Source organism: Olea europaea, chromosome 22, assembly GCF_002742605.1.
Source record: "Olea europaea var. sylvestris chromosome 22, O_europaea_v1, whole genome shotgun sequence".
Classification (NCBI taxonomy): domain Eukaryota; kingdom Viridiplantae; phylum Streptophyta; class Magnoliopsida; order Lamiales; family Oleaceae; genus Olea; species Olea europaea.
This window is the reverse complement of record NC_036258.1, coordinates 13,253,951-13,279,450: the sequence shown is the minus strand read 5'-3', so window position 1 is coordinate 13,279,450 and position 25,500 is coordinate 13,253,951. Positions and strand designations below refer to the sequence as shown.

Sequence of the window (25,500 nt, the reverse complement as noted above, 5' to 3'; positions counted from 1 at the left end):
CCACTAATAATGCATTTATCACATAAATGTATTCTTATATAATATTATTATATGCAAACATGTTTCAAGTTTCTAGCAATTAAGATCGTCTAAACTCTTTCAGACAAATGGATCAGAACAATTAAATAATTAATTAATCACATTAATCAATTATTTAATTAGCGACCATATTTAATTAAAATCCAATTTTAATTAAATATGGAATTGGAGACAAACTCTAATTCCATAATTATAGGGCGGGCTATTTAATTAAAATCACATTTCAATTAAATATTAAATTAGAGTCCAACTCTAATTTCATAACTTAAGGCAGTTGAATTTAATTAAAATCAAATTTTAATTAAATAACAAAATTAGAGTCTAACTCTAATTTCAAGATTTTATGGCGAATTTATTTAATCAAAATCATATTTTAATTAAATACCAAATTAGAATCTAACTCTAATTCCAAGAAGAAATATAGGGCGAGACAATTTAACTAAAATCAATTTTTAATTAAATGTCAAATTAGAATCCATTTCTAAATTCAAGAAATGCTAGGGTAAATTATGTAACTAAAATCAAATTTTAATTAAATATTAAATTAGAGTCCAACTCTAATTCCAAGGCAAATTTTAGGGTAAGACAATTTAACTAAAATCAAATTTCAATTAATTTTTAGATTAGAATCCAATTCTGATTTTAAGAATATATATGGGTGAATAATTAAGTAAAATCATATTTTAATTAAGTATTGAATTAGAGTCAAACTCTAATTTAAATTGAATTAATATTTTAATCTATGACAATATCCCTAAATAAAGTAAAATTCAATTTGAGGTCAAAGTTTTAATATTTAAGTTAAAATCATATTTTAACGAAGATATAAAAAGTCGTCAACTTTAAATAAAATTTTAATTTGGGTCAAAATTAAAATTATGGGTCAAATCCATTTGAAATTCAAATTTAAAACCGTTTTAAAATTCAAATTTAAACACTTTCAAAATTTGCAATTTGACCCAAGTTTAAAATTAAAAATCAAATCCTTCCAATTCGCTAATTGCAGAACAAGTTCTCTTTTTAAAATTGCACATTGACCCCTCTTAATTTAATTGCAGGAGAAGCCTCCGTCCCAAAATCACCATTCCCGAATCTGAAAGAAAATCTAAAAGAAAATTCCCAAATTGAAATCCTAGAATTCCACCCCTTTTTCTTCTTCTTGTTTTCAGGGGCACCGCCAGCCTGAAGTCGATGACTTCCTGCCGCCATAGCAGCGTGTGGCACTGCTACGATAAACAGCAGCAGCGCCAGGCCGGCGCTGCCATAATCGACGGCGGCAGCAGCTGCACTAAGTCGTTGGGCGCTGCCCATCGGGGCAGCTCCGATTGCTGCCCTATTTTCAAATCCATTATTATTATTATTATTATTATTATTATTATTATTATTATTATTATTATTATGTTTCGAATCAGATTTCAAAAATATAAAATTAAATTTCCACTTAATTGCTGGAAACAGGAAAATAATAACAATCAACATTTGACTGTTAATCACGCAAATCAATTTCTAACAAACACAAAGGAGGCTCTAATATCACTGTTGGGAATCTACTTAACATGTACGGCGGAAAATTAAAACAGATTTCGATTCCCACCAAAATCGCCTTTGTGTTTAAATAAAAATTGTGATAAGATTGTACATTTTTCAGATATGCAAACTTCTTTGCTATTCTTTTCGTTTCAGCAATCTTGATTCGCCACCCACATCTGTCCAATTGTCCAGCCTCCAACGGTGATCCACACAGAGAACAATATTACATCTACCAGGGTTTTCTCCTCTTATACTAGTAAGAATAATTATGAGAAAAATATATGGTTTGAAAATCCTAGTCATGTATTTATATAAGCGCAAACGGGTCTGGCCTGGTCCGGTCCAATATTTAATTAATCCATTTAATTAAATTCGGTCCGTGGATTAATTAATTTGGGCCTATAAATAACCAAACGAATTAATTAATTTATCCAACAATTGTTAAATTAATTAATTGACAAATTGCAATCTTCCAATTCTCTTTTGTGTGCGACCCATCAGGTTCTTGATCACGATGCCTAACGACTTGAAATATTATTTTGATCTAATCAAAATTGATAAATTAAAACACCCTTTTAATTTATCATCAATTCACACTCGCCGTCCCAAATTGACATCTAGCAATGTGTCAGGGCAATACATGTGACTAAAAATGTCATGTGGTATGACAAAACCAAACTCGTTCGTTTACCGTGAAACTATAATCCCTTCGTCAATATTATTCGATCAATTACGAGATATGAAAGTGTGTCAATCTCGATTATCGATCATATCTTTCACTCCACCATTAAGTTAATATAAGTCGAAAACTTCTTTTCGACTTATGAATACACCTTGGCCAAGAATTTCGTTATCGACTTAATTGAATGAAACGCAAATCATAATCTCCTACTATCTAAGAGTGACAGATCCTCTATTAGTCATTAACAATCTTCATACGATTTTTGACATGCCCGAACGATGCAGTATTAGCGGCCCTTGGTAGAGTAACATCCAACACCGTCAAAGCATGACTGTCCTCATATAAGATACTATGACGACCTCAAGTCAAAGGACCAATCCCACTACCGAGCATTAGAGATTAACCACTGACACTTAGATGGTTATCTATGTAGAATCTCTCGGTGGGTCTCCAATATTTTGTTCTATAACAAAACATCAACGTGTTCATTTAAGTGTCACCACACTTTAACTTGTGAGATCGGCTACTTACTTCACAAGTAAGGAATGTCACACGTGATGGTCTATCCGTAATAACGATATTCGTATCTTGTTATTACTTACAATCACGGATGATTTAAGATTCAATCATATATAATTTGTATCTCACAATCACAGCTCCTTGTGATTAACAAATTACGAAAATTTGAATCTACGGACTTTATTATTTATTTAATTGTCTATTAATTAAATAATAGATTTGTCATTAAATTACATTAATTATTTATCAAAAGTATTTATGTCCAAACTTGATTGGACTTAGGGTATAACACTTACAGATGAGTAACCATTTCTATTCATATTAGTGTATATACTATGTCTACAAGTTAAATCCCAAATTTAAAAATGATTGATGCGAAAGGAATGATGTTTGGGAAATAAAAGGATCAAAGATGCAAAAAAAAAAATCTAAGTGGACTAAAAGTGTACATTAATTGAAAAAATGCAGCCCAACTTGTGCCACCGACTCATGGCTTGCACATTTTACTTTTTATTTTTTCTATTAAAAATTTCTTTTTCTTTTTTTTTTCCTTCCAGCTCCTTGGCGAACGATGAGCCAAGGAGCGACTCGCACGGGAAACATTCAACTCAGCTTGTCCCATAACTTGTTTCGAAATCGAGTTGAGCCAGCTCTGCTCGTTCCTACAAGCAGTTCATCTCACTTTAAAACCTTACTTGGAGCTTTATTTTATTGTGAATATAAATAATTTTGATTTAGTAAAACAAAATTGCATACTAGAAGAAAAATTATAAATATAGTAAGATATTGAAGTGATATATTAAACAAGAATAACCTCCAGATTAGTCATAAAAAGTTCTAGTCCCAGCTTAGGCTTGTTATAAATAAAAATAAACTCAACATCATAATAATTATAAAATTTTAAGGTCCTATCTTGATGAACTTACCTTCATATAGTAATAATTATATGTACATGGCTTGTGTTATACAATGTATTTAAAGAATTTATATTGAGAGAAAAGTATTATAGAAAATATAAAATTTTATACTTTAAGATGACTTCACATATTTTTAACGGTAAAATATATACAAGTTTTTTGAAATTATGTATATCTCTTTTATCGATGTCTATACCTTGATTTAACATCTATACAACTTCCTTAACTAAATCAAAATAATATTTCTGATAATTTAACCTATAACTTCCTCATATTAATAAAACCAGTTTGGTCTCAACATTAGTATAGAATGGTTTTACTGTAATTTTTTTTTTCTTTTTAAAGACTCTAGCATGGTTGACTCTATTTAAAAGTAAATTTAACTTAATTTTATGTTACTTATTTGATTGGCAAAAATAAGAATTAAAAATCAATTAGAGATTAGTTTGTTTATTCTAGTGTACTCCAGTACTCAGCTAGGATTCATCAAAACCAAGAACTCATTTGATAATCATTTTTTTTTTTAATTCTTATTTTCAATCATACATTCTCACAATAAAGTATTCATAACGTAAAATCGAAACTTTTCTTTACTTTTAACCATACACTCTCTCAATATTTACTATTCAAAACTCATTTTTTCAAACAAAAAATAAAAAATCGGCCAAACAGGGACTAAATACTACGAACTTCTCAAATGCAGTAAGGCTTTCGCCTGGCTTCAAAATTGCGTCCGGCACCATTTATCCATTTATTTTTTTATCTTTGACGAGCAAATTACTAAAATATTAAAATTCTATAAGACATTATATTTGTTCTTATTTGGCTTTCACTATAAATTTAATATGTTATAGAAATGAGTGATGTATAAGTGAAAAGTAAGTATGAGTCCTATAAAATGTATAATCAAGATTAAAATTCGACTTTAAAATATAATGAAATCCAAACAAGCACTTATTTCAAGATATGAATTGTTATTTATGAAAAAGAAATAGTGTACTGAAAATGCTTTTTCGTGAAATCAAAAATAAAATACTTATCCGTGAATAGTAATTGTGAATGTGTATTCAAGTTTGGCCATGATTGGAAATTATGAGTTTCATTTTAGGAAATCCTAAGAGAGATTGTTCGGATAAAATTATTAGTAGCTAGCTTATAAGAAAGAATAGTAGTTGATTTCACGAAATGTATAGATAATAAGTGAATAGCAATGATGAACGTCTCATTAAAATTAATGAATGATTTTAATTGAAAATTATAAATTATTAATAATTTTAGCCAAAAAGAATATAAATCTCCTTTCTAGTTGCTGATGATTGGATTACTTTGTGATTTATCGACATTTGAATGTCCCACCGATCGACTATCAAATCTAACTAAACTAATTTGAAAGAGAAATATTTCTTTCTAATTATAAAATAGCTTAGATTGAGAACACAAGTATTTTTAAATAGTGGTTTTTTCAAGAACGTATGAATAAAAAAGAAGAAATTTTTTTTAATTTACGTGTAATACTATTTTATTAAAGCAATCAACCACTTAATAAAACAAGCTAACAGGAATTTCTTCTTTACATCCTCTCCCCCTTTTTCCTCTCAGTTGCAGAGGTAAATGTTCGGTTGGGAAAAGAAAAAAATTGAAAAGATTGAAAAGTCGAAATGCAACAAACAGTAAAAAGAAAAGATACAGATAAAATAGCTCCACGACCATTTGAACAGGATAGAACCATTATCAAACCATTAAAAAAATAAAGGTTTAATCTAAATAATGGTAATCAATCTTATGTTTGAATCCCAGAACTATCTCAAGCTATCATCGATATTAAAATCCTGTGATGTCTCGCCTCGTTGGTGATCTGTTAGACGAAAATCCGGTACAACCTCGATGTCTCTGTCAGGCTTTTGTAAAATTGCCAAAGATTACCACTCCTCTAAGTAAATAAATTAAATTGTGAAACCAAGAGTTGCAAGATTACCTGCAATAGTTGCAAGAGATGCCAGAACAAAAAATCAATTATCATGACCAGGCAGAAGAGCTTGCCCGCCCAAGCACCGCATGGAAGGTACCTAGAAAAACATACATCGCGATAACTTTTATCGGTTCAAACTTTTTTTTTTTTTTTTTTTTTTTTTTTTGGGGAACAGGATTCGAATAAAATGTGCCTACCCAATCTTTTACATCCTCCTGTCTGAACTATGAACCACCAAGGTTGCATAAAAGTGAAATGAGACTTAACAGATTATCTCCCGGATTAATGAGAAAATACTATTCAATCACCATAATGTATATAAGATCATGAATTAACAAACGATCAGTTCGTATATTCTAGGAAAGGGAAGTTAATGATGACATTGGAAGGAAATAGCCCATATACAAATCCTTTGAAGAGACCAATTCCCAGTTACAGAATTTTTATTTGCTTTGGCAATTCTAAGAAGCACGTCCATGAACCAAGGCTTTCACGACGACAACAGCATTCTAGGCAGATTATAAATTTATATAGAGGTTTATTTTTTCATTTCATATAAACCATTTGTCATCACTCAATATAAAGCCGGATAGTGAATCAAGACCAGGGTGCTTTGCTTCAAAACCACAAGGGGATTGCAGATAAGAAAGTTTATGTGATCAGTAACAAGAAATTCATGTCTATGCAAACAGATTTTTTCCATAAAATGTTAAGCCATTAACTTTTTGTTTCTTTTTTACGTATTATTCTATGTATTTATTTGCCTCTTTGGAAATACACCTGGGAAACTGAAAAGTTACCACACAAGTCTTCCAATCATACCTTGATAGCCGTTCTAAGAGATTCTGACTGGAACATCTCAAAGCACGATCGTAAACAATCTCTGTCCTTCTAGCAACATCATGCCAACTGTACAGCGTCTTCATCTGTTCAAAAATAAATTAGAAAAAATTAATCTCACTAATCTGTTTGACATATTTACATGGGGAAATTAGATTTTCAACCCTGTTCAGAAAAGGAAATAGACTTTAATCCCTTGTAATTAAGGTCACTGACACATTATGTGCTCAATTAAAAATTAAACCACCATTCTTGGGTATTTAGCTGAGTGAAAATAATATATTCTTTATCAGAGCAGACAGTCTTGAGACAAAGATAGAAGGTTACCATATGGTTTATATCCTTAAATAACTTGCCAGCAATGATAATCACACCCGGACATAATTGGTTACTCCATCTTACTTTATGGTTGGCATACCAATGACGCTTTCAAAAATATCTGTCAACTCATACGAAGGATGTAGGTTCAATTTTGAGACAATGGGGTATGCAAAATAGATGTGTAATAGTAAGATAATTATTACAAGTTTTCCATAGTCAAGGGCCATCTCTCGCCATTAAACTCTGCTAGAAATAGCTATGTAAATGACCAACATTCGATTTTATCAATATTGGACTTGTTTCATAACTACTTGATACAAATAATTAACTTCAACCTGTATCATTGACACATGCATGAACAAGATAAGAAAAATTGGTTCATGGATAAGTGTTTCTGTAGAAACCCTATGTATGATTTGTGAATTCAGAGAATATAAGGAAGTGGTGATGTGGAGAATGATTGGTTTAAGTGAATCACATTGGTGGAAAAATGAGTGTTATTGGCAAAATTATCTCATCTGTTTGTGCATACGTTTGATCTCGTGTTGCATGATTTCAGAATCAATGCCATGCAGACCTCGGTAGGAACACGAGCAAATTAAAACATTTCTTATGAACAAAAGAGTGAGGGAGAGGAGGAAATCACGGAGAGGGTTCAGCTATGAGAAGATGAAGGTCAAATGGCATTAAATTGAATAAAATAGCAGTTTTGACATTTAACACAAAGCAGTAGATACAGCCTTGATTTAAACTTCATCAGATGTCACAGGAAGTTAGGGATGGTTTTTTTAACAGAAAAGGATCTGGTTATTAAGTGCCTAAGCCAAGATGGTAAAAATGTGACAATTTTTTTGCTTCATAGAACTCACCCGAGTGTGCATTGCTTGTGGATCAATCTGGGGAAGTATATGGAGAGCCATTGTAATTGCTTGTACCATGTCATTTGGATCCGGCTCTGCAAGAACAATCATATCATCTGGAAGAACCTACAAAACAAGAAGGTAAACATTTCAGAAGTCTGAACACACAACTAGAAGTTTCCAGAATTTTCAGAAAGCCAGCATTGGTAAAAATCCCATCCCCACACAATACTAGCACAATTGAAGAAGCCATCAAACTAGTTGAGCAAAGAGAAAATGGATAATGATCATGCCTCTGGGACGCCTCCCACACGTGTGCTGACTGTCAATAATCCACAACTAGCTGCTTCCAGTATGGCGATACAAAATGCTTCTGTTAAAGAACTTACAAAATGGACAAAAATCAGGTAAAACTGCTAAAGAAATCTGAGATGTAATATATAAAGGAAAAAATGAATGTAAAGTATAAGTTTTTATGAAAACTCTAAACAGTATTAGGGATTTGCAAATCTTAGTTTCCAGATCTTTTATTTGATATATAATGAAAGAGGGGAGCCGTCTATATTACATTTTATTTTTAAGTCAATGTATGATGCATAAAACAAGCCTCAAGCTAGCTCCACAGGAAGATATTCTGGCCAAGTTGAACCTAGTCGAGTCAAGAACAAATTCTACCTTTAGGCTAGAATAAAATTAGTAAATTTTAGGCAAGATTTATGATACTTCTAGAGGCCAATGGTTTTGGTATGTTTCCAAAGGGTGACTTTGCCAGCATGAAAGTTATCACATCCATGATACACCTTTAAGAATTATTTTTCCCCTCAAAAAATTGGTAATCTCAAGCGCACTCAGATCAGGTCATGCTCTGTCAATTCTATGTTCAATGCCATGGCTTTCCTGGTATACGGGTAGTTTCTACTTTCTTAAGATATAGGAATTTGAACTTCAGCCCACATCTTCAAATAGTTCTTTAGATTCTTAACAGCACACAGCATCAAGTCTAATTCTTCAACACATTACCCTTGACCATTAAAAATTCCAAAAATCTCCAAAAGACCATCTTTGGTATGTTGTCCACACTAAAGCATAGTCCTGATACTTTGTTCCAATAATTTTCCTTCTTTCTTCTTTCAGCTCGAGACAAATGTGGAATGCCCATCCATTAACGCCTTGACTCCTCTTCCAATAGATTCAAACTCTTTAGCTTTATCGTCTTAAAACTGAAGAAAACAGCCCAAAACATTTATTTCACAAGTGGGTAGAAATGATCAAACATAAAAAATGGCGAGGGAATAAACCATGCTTTTCCTACATCTTGTAAGGGTATCAAAGAGATGGGAATAGAATGAAAGGGGGGAAAGGAAGCGGATTTTTTGCTGAATTGAGGGAACAATATTTCAGTGTCCCAAGATATTTACTATTTAAAGGTATCCTGACTTATTGATTCTCGGTGGATGCCACCCTTAAAGATGAAGTAATTTCATCAAATAGAAACTGTTTCAGCACCTCTATCATCACCGTCAATGAAACAGGTTCTCATAATTTCTTTTAAGCCACAAAAGGCTAGTATAACATAAAAAATAAAAATAAAAACCAGTTCAATCTACACCAAATTGCTGGGACTTTCTTGTTCTCTTTCATTGGTACCTCCATATAGGGGATAATTTCATGAGATAAACAACTATTAAAGCCTTCTCTATTGGCGAAAAATAAATAGTCAACAGTCTAAATATTATTTCATTCAATCTTTATTTTTGGAAGTCGCCATATGCTGACTAGACTAAAACGAAAAACTTCGGCTTATCCTCGTATAAATGGGTACGCTCAAATCTCATGCATGTCTCCATGCCTCTACCAAGGTTCAAAATATGCATTAAGGGCATCAAACTCACTGTTACAAGCATTTAGAAATAGTTAAACTTTAGCGTTTATTTGGGAGGTATATATAACCGGGGTAAATTATAATCAGATCTTACAAAATGTTGTGGATAAACGGTAGATTTGATCAAAAAGTGTTTATAATTTCAAGACCTCCCAAACAAGTGCTTAGGCTGATTTTATCATATAATCAATCCTAAATATACTAGAGCAATCCTATAGATAAAAGGAAGAGTAAAATATTATCCTATGACAACATTAATTCCTAGCTATACTAGAATATAAGATAGAGTTAAATAGATCTCCTATTCTAACTCAAGCAAATTAAACCATTCTTCAAAAGTAAGAAAACTGATTGAAATAGGTAATAAAAGTGGTGTCTCTTTTGACATACTTGAACAAACTAAAATAAAGAAGTTAGATACCTGTTTAAAAATATATGGCCAGTTATCAAAACAGACTGTACTTTAGCATGTGGGACAGCACCCAACATATCTACTCGATCTTGAAGAGAGTGTTTTTCCCTCATTTCTTCCAGCCTCACTCTTTTAGGTCCATCTCCTCCAATAATGAAGCGTACCTTGTCACATGCATCCGTGAGAGATATAGTCATACAAAGTTATTGTATGAGTGACATGCACAGTACAAAACTATAATTAATGGAAAGGGAAGTTCAAAGCTAGAAAAGGCTTCCTGACATGTTAAGTTATGATTGCCAATGTTCATGCTCTCTTACCTTTTCTGTCCAAATAAAAATGAAGGCCATATTTGTGTGTGTGTGTGTGCGTGTGTTTGTAATTTATATGGAGAGAGAGAGAGAGGTATAGGTATAGGTAAAATAGAGGAGACTGAGTCCTGATATTCATAACGAGTCTAAATTTTACAATCATGAAAAACATGGACACTCACAGCATAGACGAAACTTAAAGATTTAATTGTGATGAAACAGTGACGAAGTGAAGCAACAAATAAGAATAATGAATGACATCCTTGAGGACAAGCGAAATACTTAAAAACTTCACAAGTAGGCTAATTGGGAAAAAAAATGTAAAATATACTCACATTGGAATGCAAACGGCACACTTCAGGGATAACTTCAACAAGCAGATCTGCTCCTTTTCGGTAGACCAATCGACTTATCACAACAATTACAATTTCACGATTGCTAAGTCGCTCTGCAGCAGGCTTAAACATGGCAGTATCGACAGCATTGGGAATAACAAAAACCTTTTCAGGTGGCAGTCCTGATCTCAAAACTGTATTTTCTTTACTCGTATGAGAAACACAAATAGCCTGAGTCACATCTGCTAAAGTGAACTGCAGAACCTTGTTCATGTGAATACTTCCTACATCACCAAATCCGTATAGCGAATGATCTGTGAACACAACTTTGTATCCCATAGTGCGCGCATGCATTAAAGCTTCATGGCATAAAGTTGAAAAGGCTTGATGTCCATGCACCAATGATATCTTTTCCCGAATCAAAATCGTCCTTATTATTGGAAGTGTCCCATAAAATGTGGGCAATGTATTCTGCATAAGAAATGGTTTCCACGGCACATAATAAACTTTCAACCCCCCGGTCATATACCTCACTCCAGATCGATTTTGATAAGCATGAGTCATAACAACCACCTGAGATGTAGAATTTAACAGCAAGTCACCTAAAATCCATCTTCCTTGTAGTACTTGATTTTAGTACAGGCAAATAAGAGAGGACGAATTTTGGAAAGAATTTCAATTTCTCATCCATTTAAGAAGAAAAATTCAAAAAATTATAAAATTAGATCATTGAAATATTCATGTTTTCACTTACCTTGTGGCCGAGCTTAATCAAGCACTGCGATAGATAATAAATGTGATTCTCTACACCACCAAAGTTGGGATAAAAAAAATCTGATACCATCAAGATTCTATGTTTTTCTTGATTGCTCATCTTCTTTGACATTGTATCTCAAAAACCTGCAAGCAACCCAAATAATCATTCTATGCTATCAAGACTAAGTTACAAGATGCAAATTGGGTACAATTAAACTCACATGAAAATAGTTTTATGCTAACGATCATACACATCGTTTATACATGTTAAAGAACATCTCAATCCAACGCGATTCGAGAAAATGAAAAGAGAATTCATCAAATTACACTAGTGCAAATCAAGTAAAATCACAATGGTACCTTCTGATGGTTTTAAAATTAACTTTACATACATTCAAACATTTAGTACTAATAGTTATGACGATGAAACGATTTAACTGAAGTAAATTTAACTTTAAAAATAACTGCTTATTTATAAAAATCCATTTATTCTGAAAATCATGATGTCAAGTCAATTATATAAAATAAGTAACTTTCACGACTTGTATACTTTACTATAAACACTATAATAAATAAACATTTCATATAAAATTTATGAACTAATGACAAATAATACATATTTCCTGAAAATAAGTTTTTCCATTCACCAAGTTATTAAATGAGATTAGATTCAACTACACGTGGCTTCAATCTTCTAGTCACCTCCTCATATCAAATTATGGCATTTTCCAAGTGATCATATCTTTTCATACATGTGGCTCAAGCATTATTCTTATCATTAGGAATATTAGGAATAAGGGTTAACCAATAAGAACTTGATATCTTTAATTATCAACCTCATAATCCCAATTAAGGTCACTAATAACATGTAACTCCCTTACATGAGTTATTTTAACACCTAATCCCCAGCATTTGACACTTAGTTTGGTTTTCATACTAAAAAATCCGAGAAAACCAGAAGATTGACAAAAATAGCACTACACTTCGAAACTATTGAAATATGATGTCAATTTTAAATTCTCACCAAAACCATTGACAAAAACAGCACTTTCTGGGCAGATTTCAAAAGTAGCACAAGTGGGGAATTTTGCTTTAAAATGTAAGAAATGGGATAAAAAAAATACCAAAATCACACCTCAAATCCTTATATCACTCTAATTCATCATAAATCAAGTGCTTGGTTTCATATATACACAACAATTTAATGATTTAAGATTTAATTTACAATGTGATAAAGTTCTAACTGGAAAAAATAAGAACAAATGACCGTTTATTGAATTCTGAAAGCAATTAAAGAGAAGTAAAAACAGACTAAGTAGACCCCTACCACTCAACTCTTGCCTGCCTACCACTTGGGTTTGCCCCTCTATTTATAGATCCTTTCTAGCTGCTTGCCCCCTTCCTAACTTGCCACAATAACAGAATTCTGTTGCTGCACATTCTTCTCAATTCTTCCTGGGCCTTTTAGAATTGGAGGCCTATCATCACCCCCGATTTCAAAGACATCTTGTCCTTAAAATGGAAGTCAGGGAAGCGTTGCAGTATAAAATCAACTTCTTCCTATGAAGCCTCGACTGTAGGACAGTCTTTCCATTTTATCAATACTTCACCTCCCATTCGTTTTCCCAAGACTTGATCGGGTTCTACATTCCCTTCTAAATTTGCATCACGATGGGATGGAAACAATTGGCTTCCTAGTTCGACCCATGCTTCTCCATCTTCATTTTGTAAGGCTCTTACCTTAGTTTTACGGGAAACTCCTGTCTTGTGAAGCCCTGTGTCTCCCTTCAATGTAAATCTTGTTTTCTCCATTCCAAATCGCATGGTTAACCGCTTCCAATTCACCTTCTTATCTCCCAAACTACCCGGCCACTACATTCCTAGCACTACATCGATACAACCTAGCTCCAAAGGCAAGAAATTTCCCACAATTGTCAACCTTTCAACTCAACTATTACTACTTTACAAATTCCCTATCTCTTAACAGACTTGCCCATCCCCCACACAATGTTGTAATTGGTAATGTCCTTTCTCTTCTTCTCCATCGTCCCTTTCTACCAACAGCACACGCAGCTTGCCATTCTGGCACTAGTGGCCCATCGTGTACTTTTTTCCATACCTAAAGCACAAGCCATTAAGGTTTGACAAAACTTCCGAACCGAGTGGTTTTTCTTAAGTTAAATACCCGAATGAGTATCTGAATCTTGAAGCGATGGGTTTGGTTCGGTTCTCTATTATAGATCAAGAACCGAAAAATTGAATAAGAACCAAATGTCCCTAATTTTTTTAATTAATTTATTTTAAATAAACCAAATTATTTTATTTTTTCTCAATAAATTTGCTAACTACTTAATTTAACTCAAACCCAAAAATATGATTTTTCCTATTTCTAATTTCCAGTTCAAAGCCAACTTAATCAAATTAGTCTAAATTTTATCCAAATTCGTTACTCTAACATAATACCATTTCTACCGTTCTAAAGAAATCGAATTGAAACTCGACAACGCCCCTCTTAATTATTGTGAGCTCATTATCTTCCTTTTTTTGTGATTTTAACAATCAAATTTATGAAGAACTTAGCAAAGAGAGATGCAAAAGACACAAAAAATTGGACTACATCATTTTGTAAGAGCTAATATTGAATATATCATTCGTTGAATTAATATAGCTTTGTAAATATTAAAAATTTTAATTATATTACAAAACCTAGGAACGGAACCGAACCGAGCCCAAAGAGTTCCATAATTAAATTTGGACCCGACAGTTCCACTTAGTAAATACCCGAAAATTTCGGGTCAAGTTCGATTCTTGTTAGAATCGAACCGGACCGGACCATGTCCAGCTCTACAAGCCATTATCTCGTCTAATCTGCAACTTAGCATCTGTCAAGCACCTGACCATAAATTTTAGCTAATTACAGGATGTTTTCTCCCCCACGGTGATCGTTTTTGTCGCGAACATTTTTGGCCTCTTCGACCCTAAACGTATTGGGTGGGTTGCTTTTGATGGTCACTTAGGATGTGGAGTCTTGGGTCGATATAATTATAAGATTGTTATCTTCCACCTTCTGGGCTATTTCAATAATTTGGCCCAAAGGACCTCACTTCAGCCCTTATCTTTGGTTGCAATCCATTTACGACTGTACTCTCCGGAGCTTCATCTAAAATTCCCTTCAACGGAGTTGCAAGCATTTCAAATTCTCACAGGAATTCCGCCACCATTCCAACCTAATTGATGGCCAAAAACTTCTCACATAAGCTTTCTTCTTGAGTTGGTCTCAAGTGCAACTAGAGTTGCTGTTGGAACCATTGCCACATCTACATTGGCGCCTCCGTCCACTTGAGCCATAACAATGCATCTTCATCTAGACTCACGGCAATTGCTCCTAATTTTTCCCATTCTGCCTAACCATTGACCACGAAGCATCTCTCCACTAGGAACAGCCAACCATCTAACTTTTCCGCGCTAAAAGTTGTCATTTCAGACTCTCGCACTCATCACCAATTATCCTCGTCTCTGTTCTGCTCCACGCTTACTGTGGGTTGATGAATGTATTGCACTCATGCTTTTGATACCATTTAATCCTGATATTCAGTTTATTTCTATAAGTTTTGGAACGTTTTGATTTGTGTTTTTGTATTGTTTTAAAGGTTAGATGAATTGGTGTTAATGATAAAAAATTTGGAGAAAAGAGTGACATGAATCAATGAGAAGTTGATGTTGATTAGGTAGAACGCGATTATTGGAAGCTAAATTGAAAGAAAGAAGTGAATAACGACAAAAAATGGTGAAATCCAGAGTTTAAGAACTCAATTACAATTTTTCAATAATTTATTCAGACTATAAAGCGATAATTAAAGATTGTTAAGAGTCAATCGGATGCAATTAGAAGTCAAAAATGACTTAAATATGATCAAAATATTTTCATAAATCATTTTTCAACTGCACAAGTTCCAAATTTTTAGCCAGAGAGATTGAGACACATTTGTAACATAGTAAACGCTGGAAATGGAAAAAGCAATCTGAAGTAAAGTTGTAACTAATTGAGTTATCTTTCCTACACACTTTGAATTGCCTTAATCGGATATCAAAAGAAAAAAGTATGATGAAAATACTGAACGATGCGCAGTGCTTATTTTTTATCAGAAAATGGGCGTTGGGGCACACTAGAAAAAGTTATGATAAAAGTACTAAGCCCCCATTTGAGACCCATTAAATTTATAATACGTTTTTCTATCTCATTTTTTACCACACATTTTTCAATAAAATAATATTATCCATAAACCAAAAGCTTTTCTTTCTTTTTCAACTCCACATTCTCAAAAAAAACACTATTTCAAAAAATTTAACATCAAATAATGGGGACCAAAAGGGGGCTAAAGGATATACAGTGTTGATTTTTATCACGAAAATGGGCACCAACACGCCACAATCAGGATATCCCAGCGCCCAGTCTCGAGAGAGAAGAGAAATCGCAGTGCCAAGGAACGCTGCTGGGCGAGCGGTTTTAATTCTCTTGGACTTCTTTTCAATGCCAATCCGATCCCAACTCTTCCAAGACTTCAAGATACTATAAATACAACCCTAGAGACCACTTCTATTCTACAATTCAGCAGGACAAGAGACAAGAAATTATCAAGAAAGCAAGAAGAACATCAAAAAGAGGATCGATTCAACCACTAAAATAGTTTTATCTTTCTTCTTCTCTACATGTTTTTTATTATAAATTTGATTATATCTCTTTCTATAGTCATTAACTAAACTCCATATCTAGAGTCTGATGTAACCAACTTGAGATTATGTTTTCATAATTAGATAATTATTTATTTGAAATTTTTCAATCATGTTTATTTGTTATTTATTCTTAATACTTTAAATTATTTGGTCACTAATTGAATAATTAGATGCTTTAAATTTCAATACTTGAGAGAGAAAGATTTAGGCACGATCATAGAATAACACAACCAAAATTTTATAAATTAAAAGAGAGAGTATAGAATCTTTGAAACACATTCAACCTAAGACCATGAACTTCATAATTGCTAGATTTTAATTCGGAACAGAGATATTGAAATTGAAATATAGGAATAATTTTTACTCGGCACTCAAGAGCAGTAGAATTAAATTATTGTTCTTGCTTATAAACTTGAAAAAATTGATTAGAAATAATTATATAATTAAGAATCATATTTGATAGTTAAGTAAAATCATAATCCTATGCTTTCTCATCTTGATTATTCTTCCAACTTGCATTTATTTGTTGAATTAGTTACCACATTCATCACAATAACTCAATTAAAATCATTGATTCTAAAATTAATTCGTCAAGATAAATAAGAGCTATACAATTATAGTACTTGATAGAAATTAAATATCAATCATTGTTGGTTCGATATCCTTAACTCCATTGTTATATTACAAAACTTGACATCATATACTGCGGTATAATTACGTTCTATGAAACGCGTAACAAGTTTCTCGCAGTAGAATTAAATTATTGTTCTTGCTTATAAACTTGAAAAAATTGATTAGAAATAATTATATAATTAAGAATCATATTTAATAGTTAAGTAAAATCATAATCCTATGCTTTCTCATCTTGATTATTCTTCCAACTTGCATTTATTTGTTCAATTAGTTACCACATTCATCACAATAACTCAGTTAAAATCATTGATTCTAAAATTAATTCGTCAAGATAAATAAGAGCTATACAATTATAGTACTTGATAGAAATTAAATATCAATCATTGTTGGTTCGATATCCTTAACTCCATTGTTATATTACAAAACTTGACATCATATACTGCGGTATAATTACGTTCTATGAAACGCGTAACAAGTTTCTCATAAATGGACTCACTCGAACCTTATGGCCATTTTCCCCTATCTAAGGTATGTAGATTCGCTCTGATCTCAGGTTGTTTGTTCTGTTGAATGGGTCCTTCAGCAACACTACCTGAGCCCTCTCCCTTCCAAGCTTCCACCAATTCCTATTCTCAAGTTAGCATGCTGCATTGTCTACCTTGTTTCTTCCATTAATTGCAACATTTTGGCCATGTTTTAGGCTACCTGATCCACCGATCTCTCCAAACCGAGAAGGCATTGCATCTCAACCTTTAGTTCTTCCATTTCCTTTTCCACTATATCCACCCTACCATGTCTTTTTCAGTGCCATCGGGAGGAACTACTCTAATACCAATTGTTAAGGTTCTAACCGGAGAAAATACGAACAAAGGACTGTTTATTGAATTCTGAAAGCAATTACAGGGAAATATAAAGTAGAAACTGACAAACTAGACTCCTACCACTCAACTCTTGCCTACCTACTACTACAATATGCCCCTCTATTTATAGATCATTCTAGCTGCTTGCCCCTTTCCAGCTTGCGATGATCAAAAAACAGTGTTGCTACACTCTTTCAGGCTCTTCTAGAATTGGAGGCCTATCACAAACCTATTTCATATTTCTTCCACTTCAACACCAATCTTCCAATATACATTATTCTTTGCAATATTATGGTTTAATACCTCAAATACATATGAACATCCTTTAATTCTTGCTAAACTTCGAATTTTAGCAAATTTTCCATTACCAAAAAAATAATTCAACCTTCTTATACTCATCACTCTAAATTAAAGGAGAAATTGATGAGCTCGAGCTAGTGTCCTCCTCCTCCTCCTTCTCCTCCTTCTTCTTCTTCTTCTTGTTTCTTCTCTCCATTTTCCCCCAATTTCATAAAGGAAGTGCTAGACAATATTATATACCAATATTTAATAGTTGGGTTTTAATATTAAACCCTTAAGTTTCCATCTCTATTTACCAATTTTATTTGTATAATCATCAAATAGTCCAAACTAATTCAACTAGCTTATTATAATCCCGAGAAAACTATTTACATAATTTAAATCCTAAATTTAAAGGGAATTTACAAAAATGTCCAAATCTATACTTGTTAATTGAAATGTGTCTAATTTTGATAAGTATTGCAAAAAGGGCCACATTTGACACCAAAATGTCCATTATACCCTTAATGAAAGAAGAAGAAAAAAATATTTTTTTTATTGGATGCAGCATGCATCTCGAGGCGATGAAGTTGCTTCTATGAGAAGCTACAATAATTTGCAAGTTATTACTCAATGGTTCTATTTCCTGCATTATCTAGTATATAATGACCAATTGAATTATCAGGTAACACTGTCATGGCAATACGAATTATTAGAAAGAATGCAAACTAGTCTACAGTTTAGAAATCCAGTCACAATTCACCTAAAGCAATCTTGGTTTTACAACTACTTTTACTACAACAGACAATGATCAACTTAAAAGGGCATCTTCTTAAAATAAAGATATCTTTACGACTATTGATTACTTATCAAGTCAAAATATAAGACATGTAGACCATACTTCATTTCTCACGAAATCTGATATAAAAATTCAACAAAGAGGAAAGAAAAAGCTTAACATCCTTAAAGTCCCAATCCCAATTCAACATAAATGGATCAACTCCAACCAGTAGATGTACTAACAAACATGGTAAACCTTCCTATAGCGACAATTTCATATCTGCTCTATTGTACCAGATAGTTATATAGTCAAATTGCAAACCCGAAGATTGGAACATACCATAAAAACAAAGCCAAGATTGTGTAAATCTTAAAATAAGACAGAAGGCAACCTGATGTGGTTTCAATTCTTCAGCAAAAGCATCAATTTCTGGTTTCCTCAAAATATCTCTCAAATAAACCTAGAAATTTTCATGCAAGACATCAGCAGTAAGCATCCTTGATTAAACCACAGCATCTGTTTGTAGTTTATATTAACTCGTGGAACTTTAAGGAAGATGTGCATGTACGTTTTTTGCTTTTGCAGTTGGTCCTTGTTATGAGTAAGGATTTAAGAGATTACCTTCTGAAAGATGGGATAGATCTTAAGCTTAGAGCAACGTTCATCCTGTTGGAAGAAAAGACAGTGCTAGAATTTCATCATAATGCAAAATCGAACCTAGCACAACCTGAAAATAAAATCATCATGGCAATCTCACTCCAGAATACAGAAGGTGAAAAGTCAAACACAATACATTTAGAATATATATCGTGAAGTTGATGGTAACAGTCCTATTTAGCAACCTCAATGGCAGAAGGAAGCATGTACATCGTCCACCTAAAGCAAATATTTGACTAAGATATCATGGAACATTCCAAGAGGAAACATAATAAAAAAATTCAGTTTAGAGTGGACATGTACAACAGACACATGTCCAGTATAAATGATAATGTTTTTACACCACACTTAGTACTTCTGTCAGAAGACAAAACACCATAACTTCCAGGTTATATAAGTTCATATACAATGTTTCTATACCCCCATATAGTACTTCTACACAGGCGTAATATATCAGTTAATATGTCAAGCATATGCTTGTTTATCATCGCTGCTGTCTTACAACTTTAATTACAAAATTTAACATCACTTCAGTTTCAATTCGATTAACTATGTAAGGGAAAACAAAGGATAACTATGACAGAGACAAAATGCTATAAGACAACTTTACAGCTGAGATTCAATTAAGTCCAATAGAAATCCGTGTAAAAATATTAGACAAAAACCAAGGAGTGCATTGCAAGTTGATAATCAACATCTTTTCAAATACACAAGCCCATCTACAATCTTCCGCTGCTCAATTTGGGAAATGACATAATAACGCAGGGTAGCTTTCAAGAATTATCTTCGAATCTAGAATCCTAGCATGGAAAACCTGTTAAAACGATAAAGCTAGGAATATATTCATCATAATCTAGATACTTCATATCATGGAGCCAAAAAATGTTAAATGTCAACCTTTTACTGCACATTCAAAGAAGCAGTCTTTGGGCAATGGAACAAACAATTGATACAATTGATAGATGGGAGACGACTGACCGGGTGGTGGACGGCAACTGGTGTGGCGGTGGGGGCGACTGGCGCCGCGTAAGAGAGTGCTTTAGTTGAGAGGCCAAAGAGAGATTTAGACAAAGACGACTTTCGGTTTGGTCGGCCACCGACGTAGTAGTGGTATCAGCTAGCGTGGCGGAGGGTAGCGGACGACGGCCTGCGAGAAGGAGACAGAGAGGGTTTGGGTTGGGCTAGGCCGAAGGCCCAAAGAGCGCTTTGTTGTGGTGTGTTTTGTTGTTGCGTTTTTGAAAAATGTAGCAGTGGTGAATGAGGAAATACCTGCTAATAGCCTAAATAGAATTGTAAATTGTGAGATTAGACCTAAAAAATAATTATTTGAAGAATAGCCTTTGAATTATAATCTTTCCAAAAATACCCCCTCATAGAGAATTTGTAATCAAAGCCATTACAATGTATAAATACCTACAATTAGGACCCCAAAGAAATATAGATCATGAATCTTTAATAAATTTAACCCTAAATATCATACAAAATTTTATTAATCTAAGAAATGCAACAGATAATGAATTAAATTATTTAAAAGAAGATCTGAAGAGTTTCTTTACAGAATATTTAGATCCAAAATTAAAATATAAAAATGTTTATATAAATAATAGAGCAATCAAAATAGAAAATAATATACATAAACAAATTCTTAAACTGGAAAGAAGAATTAACAAATTAAATATAATTATTAAAGAACAGATTTTGGCAAAAAATAGTGAATTTTATAAATTCTATTGCAATATTTTAAATACTTATGAAGAATTTAATTGGATTCAAAATCCGAACCCCTCTGCTACTCGCTCCGACGAGCTGGTATCAGAACCATGTTACAAACCTAAAATTATGATGAACTTAGTAGATGAAGAAAATATAATTGAAGAATTTTTTTAAAAAGTTGAAAAATATAAAAAATCAAGTTATCCCTACTTACCTAAAAATACCACAAATGAAAGTTTTGAGGATATACACAAAAGATTAGAAAATTTAGAACATAATCTACAGGTAGGAAATGCTCTTTTAGATAAAAATCTTAAAGTGAAAGATAGGATTATAATTAATTTACCTCAAGATTTTAGGATAACACAAAAAGATAATAATAAAGGGAAAAAACATGAAAAAAATCAATATATGATTACAGATGTAAAAGAACTATAACCAAAATTCTTAAAATCTACTGGTGAAGAGTATGATGAATATAAAAAACAGTTAGAAGAATTAACTGAAAAAATGAAAAAAAACAAAGATGAATACTAATCCATCAACAAGTCAAAATATAAAAATAGAATTCAGTAGTGATGAAGAATACGATTATCCTTATTATACAACAATACCTCTTAAGGAAGGTATTAATCAATATAGAAAAATACAGAAAATATACACTGGAAATATAAGAAAACAATCCATAAAAGAAATAAATTCAATGAATTCTTATAATGAACCAATCCACACAATAGGAATATGGTTAGATCTAGACTGTGTAGATAAAAATAAAGCTATTGAAACATAGATGAAAAGTACAGACTTAGCAATACAATTTAATAAATGGGAAACATCTACAGCTTTTGGATTTATAGAACATACATTCAGAGAAATTGTTTCTGAATGATGGAGAAAGTTACCAGAAATAATTAAAGGAAGAATAAAGGATGGAGAAAGTAGAACTGAAATACTAGATAATAGGAATACTTTAAATGATCAAAATATACAAGAATTATTAAAAAAATTTGAAAAAGGCTTAAGAACAGAGTTCTTGGGAGATAAATATACTTCTAATGAAGAAGATAGAAAACAAGATGAATATAATGAAGGAATGATAGCAATGGAAAATTTAAAGATATATGATACATGTGAATTAGAAAGATATACATGTAAATTTGAAGAATTATACTATATATTAAATCAAGGAGATTATCAAGAAAATAAACATATACTAAGTTCTTATTTTACAAAATTATCATTCCCATGGGGAATAAAGTTATTAAAATAATATGAGAAATTACTACCTTTAGGAGAAGAATGAGTAAAAATAGATAGTTTTGAAAGTAGAATTGAATTTACAAAAAGAATAATAGGTATGTGGTATAGAGAAGCTCTAGAAAATAAAAAAAACATACAAAATAAGAAAGAATTCCTTATGTTGTTACAAAGATATAGGTCAAATTGAACAATTTGGATGCCATAAAAAGAAATATAAACCATATAAGAAATATAAAAGAAAATTCAAAAACTACAAAAAATTCAGGAAAAGAAATTTTAGACCACACAAAAAATATTTCAAGAAAAGAAATTGGAATAAAAAATTCAAATCAAGAAATATTAAAAAATATAGATGTTTCATCTGTAATGAAGAAGGACACATTGCCCCTCAATGTCCTAAAAAGAAATATAGACAGAATATAAAAACTCTTAGAATTTATGAAAAATTTCAAGATGATAGTGATATAGAACCAATTAAATATTTTGGAGGTTTAAGTAATGAATGCAGTAACATTTATGAATTAGATACATTCTCATCAGAGGAAGATTCTGAGGAGATAGTATATATGAATCAGAAGATACAACAAGCAGATCTAGAAATAGAAGTAGAAACAACTGAAGAAGTTGAAGACTCGATAGAAGGTATAAATCAAGAAATTATCTTTGATATTAAAAAATACAAAGGAATAACCAAGAAAATGTTAGACTTACAAGAAAAAGATGTATTCCATCAAGAATTCTTAGGAATACTATCAAGAGTAAATAAAACAATTATAAGTATGAATTATAAAGAAATGTCTATCAATATAAAAGATACCATAGGAAGAGCAAGAATTCCCATAATTACAAAAAAATGGGTAAAACAAAAGTTATCCAAAATTTCGGAAAACATAAGAAACAAATTGAAATGTATTGAGATAGTAGGAGTCCAGATAATGATAAAATGATTCTTTAGAGAAGGTATGAACATACCAATAGAAATATATTGTATGGACAATAGAATCTTACAAGATCCTATAGATGCTCTATTAGGAACAGTTGTAGGAAATTTAGTCTATCAAAAGATAATATTTACAGTAAAACCAAATTACTCAGTTTCATTAATTGATGAAAATATTGATCAAAGTTTCAATCTATATTATAGAATTAGAAACTTGAAAATATTACGAAAAAGTAAGGCTATTAGTATAAGCATAAAATCAATTTTTGCTTTTAGTACTAGCCAACATAACAATCTAAGAAAAATAGCTGATAATATTATCATATATAAAGATTTTGAGGAATTAGCATAATACATACCTCTTAGGAAATACCAAAAACATGGAGTCGCTATACCAGAACAGATAATACTTGATTTTCACAAACAAGCTCAGGAAATTAATTCTGAAGGAAAATTAATAAGAAGAAATAATGTCAACCTAGAAGGAGATAATCTTATTGCAAGATTCTCCTCTAGACAAGACTCTAAGATAAATAAACTCAAAAAATTAAGTATTGCTGAACCATCAAGTTTGCAATATTACATCAAAACAAGATATGTAAATCAAGAAGGATATAAGAAGAATCTTCTTGTCCTCATAGACATTAGAGTAGATAAAAGTCATGTAAATACTAAATTTGTTAGTTATTTAATAGATTTTGAAATACCATAACCATATATATTCAAGAATTATTTAGGAAATAATCTTGAAATAAGAAAATATGTTAAATTCCCTCTTATACTTATGGGAGAGGGTCAGAAAAAATATACTAAAGAAATAATTCTATATAAAGATGAATTATATGGAGTTGAACGTTCACCTATATTACTAGGAATGAACTTTCTTGAGAAACATAGTCCTTATAAAATTTGCCAAGGATATTTAAAAATAACAGTTGATGATGATCCAATCATCATATCAAGAATAGATGAAAATATAAAATCATTGTTATTATAGAAAGAGTAATTAGTATTAATCACATAAGTCCATATATTGAAATTACACTCAATATAAAAGTTATTGCAGAATTAAATTTCATGCTTACTTAGATATAGGAAGTACAATAAGTTTATGCTTACCAAATGTACTACCATCTGAATACTGGAAATATAATTCAAAGAAGATTGTCACCGCTACAACAGCCGGTGGAAATAAGGTAATATACAGCAAATAGGCTACGCAAGTACCTTTCCTAATTTTCTTTAGAGAAGTATTTGTTGATACAATATAAGTGTCAACCACAATTGGATGTAATATTTTATTAGGACAAAATTTCCTATTAAAATATGCATCATTTACACAATATATTGATAAATATATGTTCACAACTCCTTGTGCACACAAAATATTTACACCAAAAATAAATAAGACTGTTACCATTGCATATACAAACATAAACTATCAGAGTTCCTCAACTCAGTGTGGTGGATGTTGAAGTACAGAAAAATTTAACCCAGGTACAGTCCTAAAAATGACAACAGAAAATAGGTTAAAAAATTGAAAAAAGAAATTTCTGAAACATATTCTGAAAATTCCTTAGAAAAATTGAATACAGACAAAGTAAAGGCAAAAATAGAATTAACCAAATCCAGATACTATAGTTAGCATCAAACCAATGAAATATAGTGTAGATGACCAAAAGGAATTTAAAGACCAGATAAAAGAATTGTTAGAAGCCAAATTACTTAGGCCTAGTAAAAGTCCACATAGCAGTCCAGCCTTTATGGTTAGAAAACATAGTGAGATAAAAAGAGGAAAAACCAGAATGGTAATAAATTACAAAAAATTAAATGAAATTACTAAATTTGATGGATACTACTTGCGAAATAAGGACACCCTTATTAAACAAGTACAGAATAAAAAGATATTTTCAAATTTTGATTGTAAGTCAGGGTTTTGGCAAATCATGCTTACAGAAGAAAGTAAACCATTAACTGCATTTAGTACACCCAATCCTCTAGGACAATAAGAATGGAATGTAATGCTATTTGGATTGATAAATGCACCACATACATTTCAAAAAAGGATGGATGAGGTAATCAATTCAATTACTCATTTCTGTATTGCATATGTAGATGATTTACTTATTCATTCAAATAACATTGATGGACATATTTAATATCTTGAGAAATTTTGTTATATTATGAAAAAATATGGTATTACACTTTCTCAAAAGAAAGTTGAGATAGTTAGAACAGAGATAGAATTTTTAGGATTATTTATAAAAGAA

General features: G+C 31.8%; 1 protein-coding gene across 6 annotated transcripts; it reads right to left on the bottom strand.

Moving 5' to 3' along the window:
* Positions 1-5,240: 5,240 nt before the first annotated feature.
* Positions 5,241-20,551, bottom strand: LOC111371760 (phosphatidylinositol N-acetylglucosaminyltransferase subunit A). 6 transcript variants are annotated; one of them, XM_022993900.1, is made up of 11 exons: positions 20,215-20,550; positions 19,282-19,387; positions 19,052-19,120; positions 11,372-11,517; positions 10,618-11,190; positions 9,981-10,135; positions 7,971-8,061; positions 7,687-7,803; positions 6,479-6,582; positions 5,663-5,753; positions 5,241-5,585 (listed from the first exon to the last, which is right to left on the bottom strand). In XM_022993900.1, exons 4-11 carry the CDS (start codon positions 11,501-11,503, stop codon positions 5,487-5,489), a joined length of 1,362 nt encoding a protein of 453 aa, XP_022849668.1. In that variant the 5' UTR covers positions 11,504-11,517; positions 19,052-19,120; positions 19,282-19,387; positions 20,215-20,550; the 3' UTR covers positions 5,241-5,486. The 6 variants fall into 6 exon arrangements, 5 of the variants coding, with proteins under 5 accessions (XP_022849668.1, XP_022849672.1, XP_022849671.1 ...); XM_022993904.1 differs by having other exon boundaries at positions 19,282-19,326; XM_022993903.1 differs by having other exon boundaries at positions 20,296-20,550.
* Between the last annotated feature and the right edge of the window lie 4,949 nt (positions 20,552-25,500).

Bases quoted from the DNA above. Each gene is read 5' to 3' on its own strand.
- LOC111371760 (XM_022993900.1), bottom strand. From the start codon at position 11,503: ATGTCAAAGAAGATGAGCAATCAAGAAAAACATAGAATCTTGATGGTA. The intron at 10,136-10,617 runs GTGAGTATATTT...GCATGTGACAAG, and splicing joins TGTGCCGTTTGCATTCCAAT to GTACGCTTCATTATTGGAGG. The intron at 5,754-6,478 runs GTATGATTGGAA...ATGTTTTTCTAG, and splicing joins CTCTTAGAACGGCTATCAAG to GTACCTTCCATGCGGTGCTT.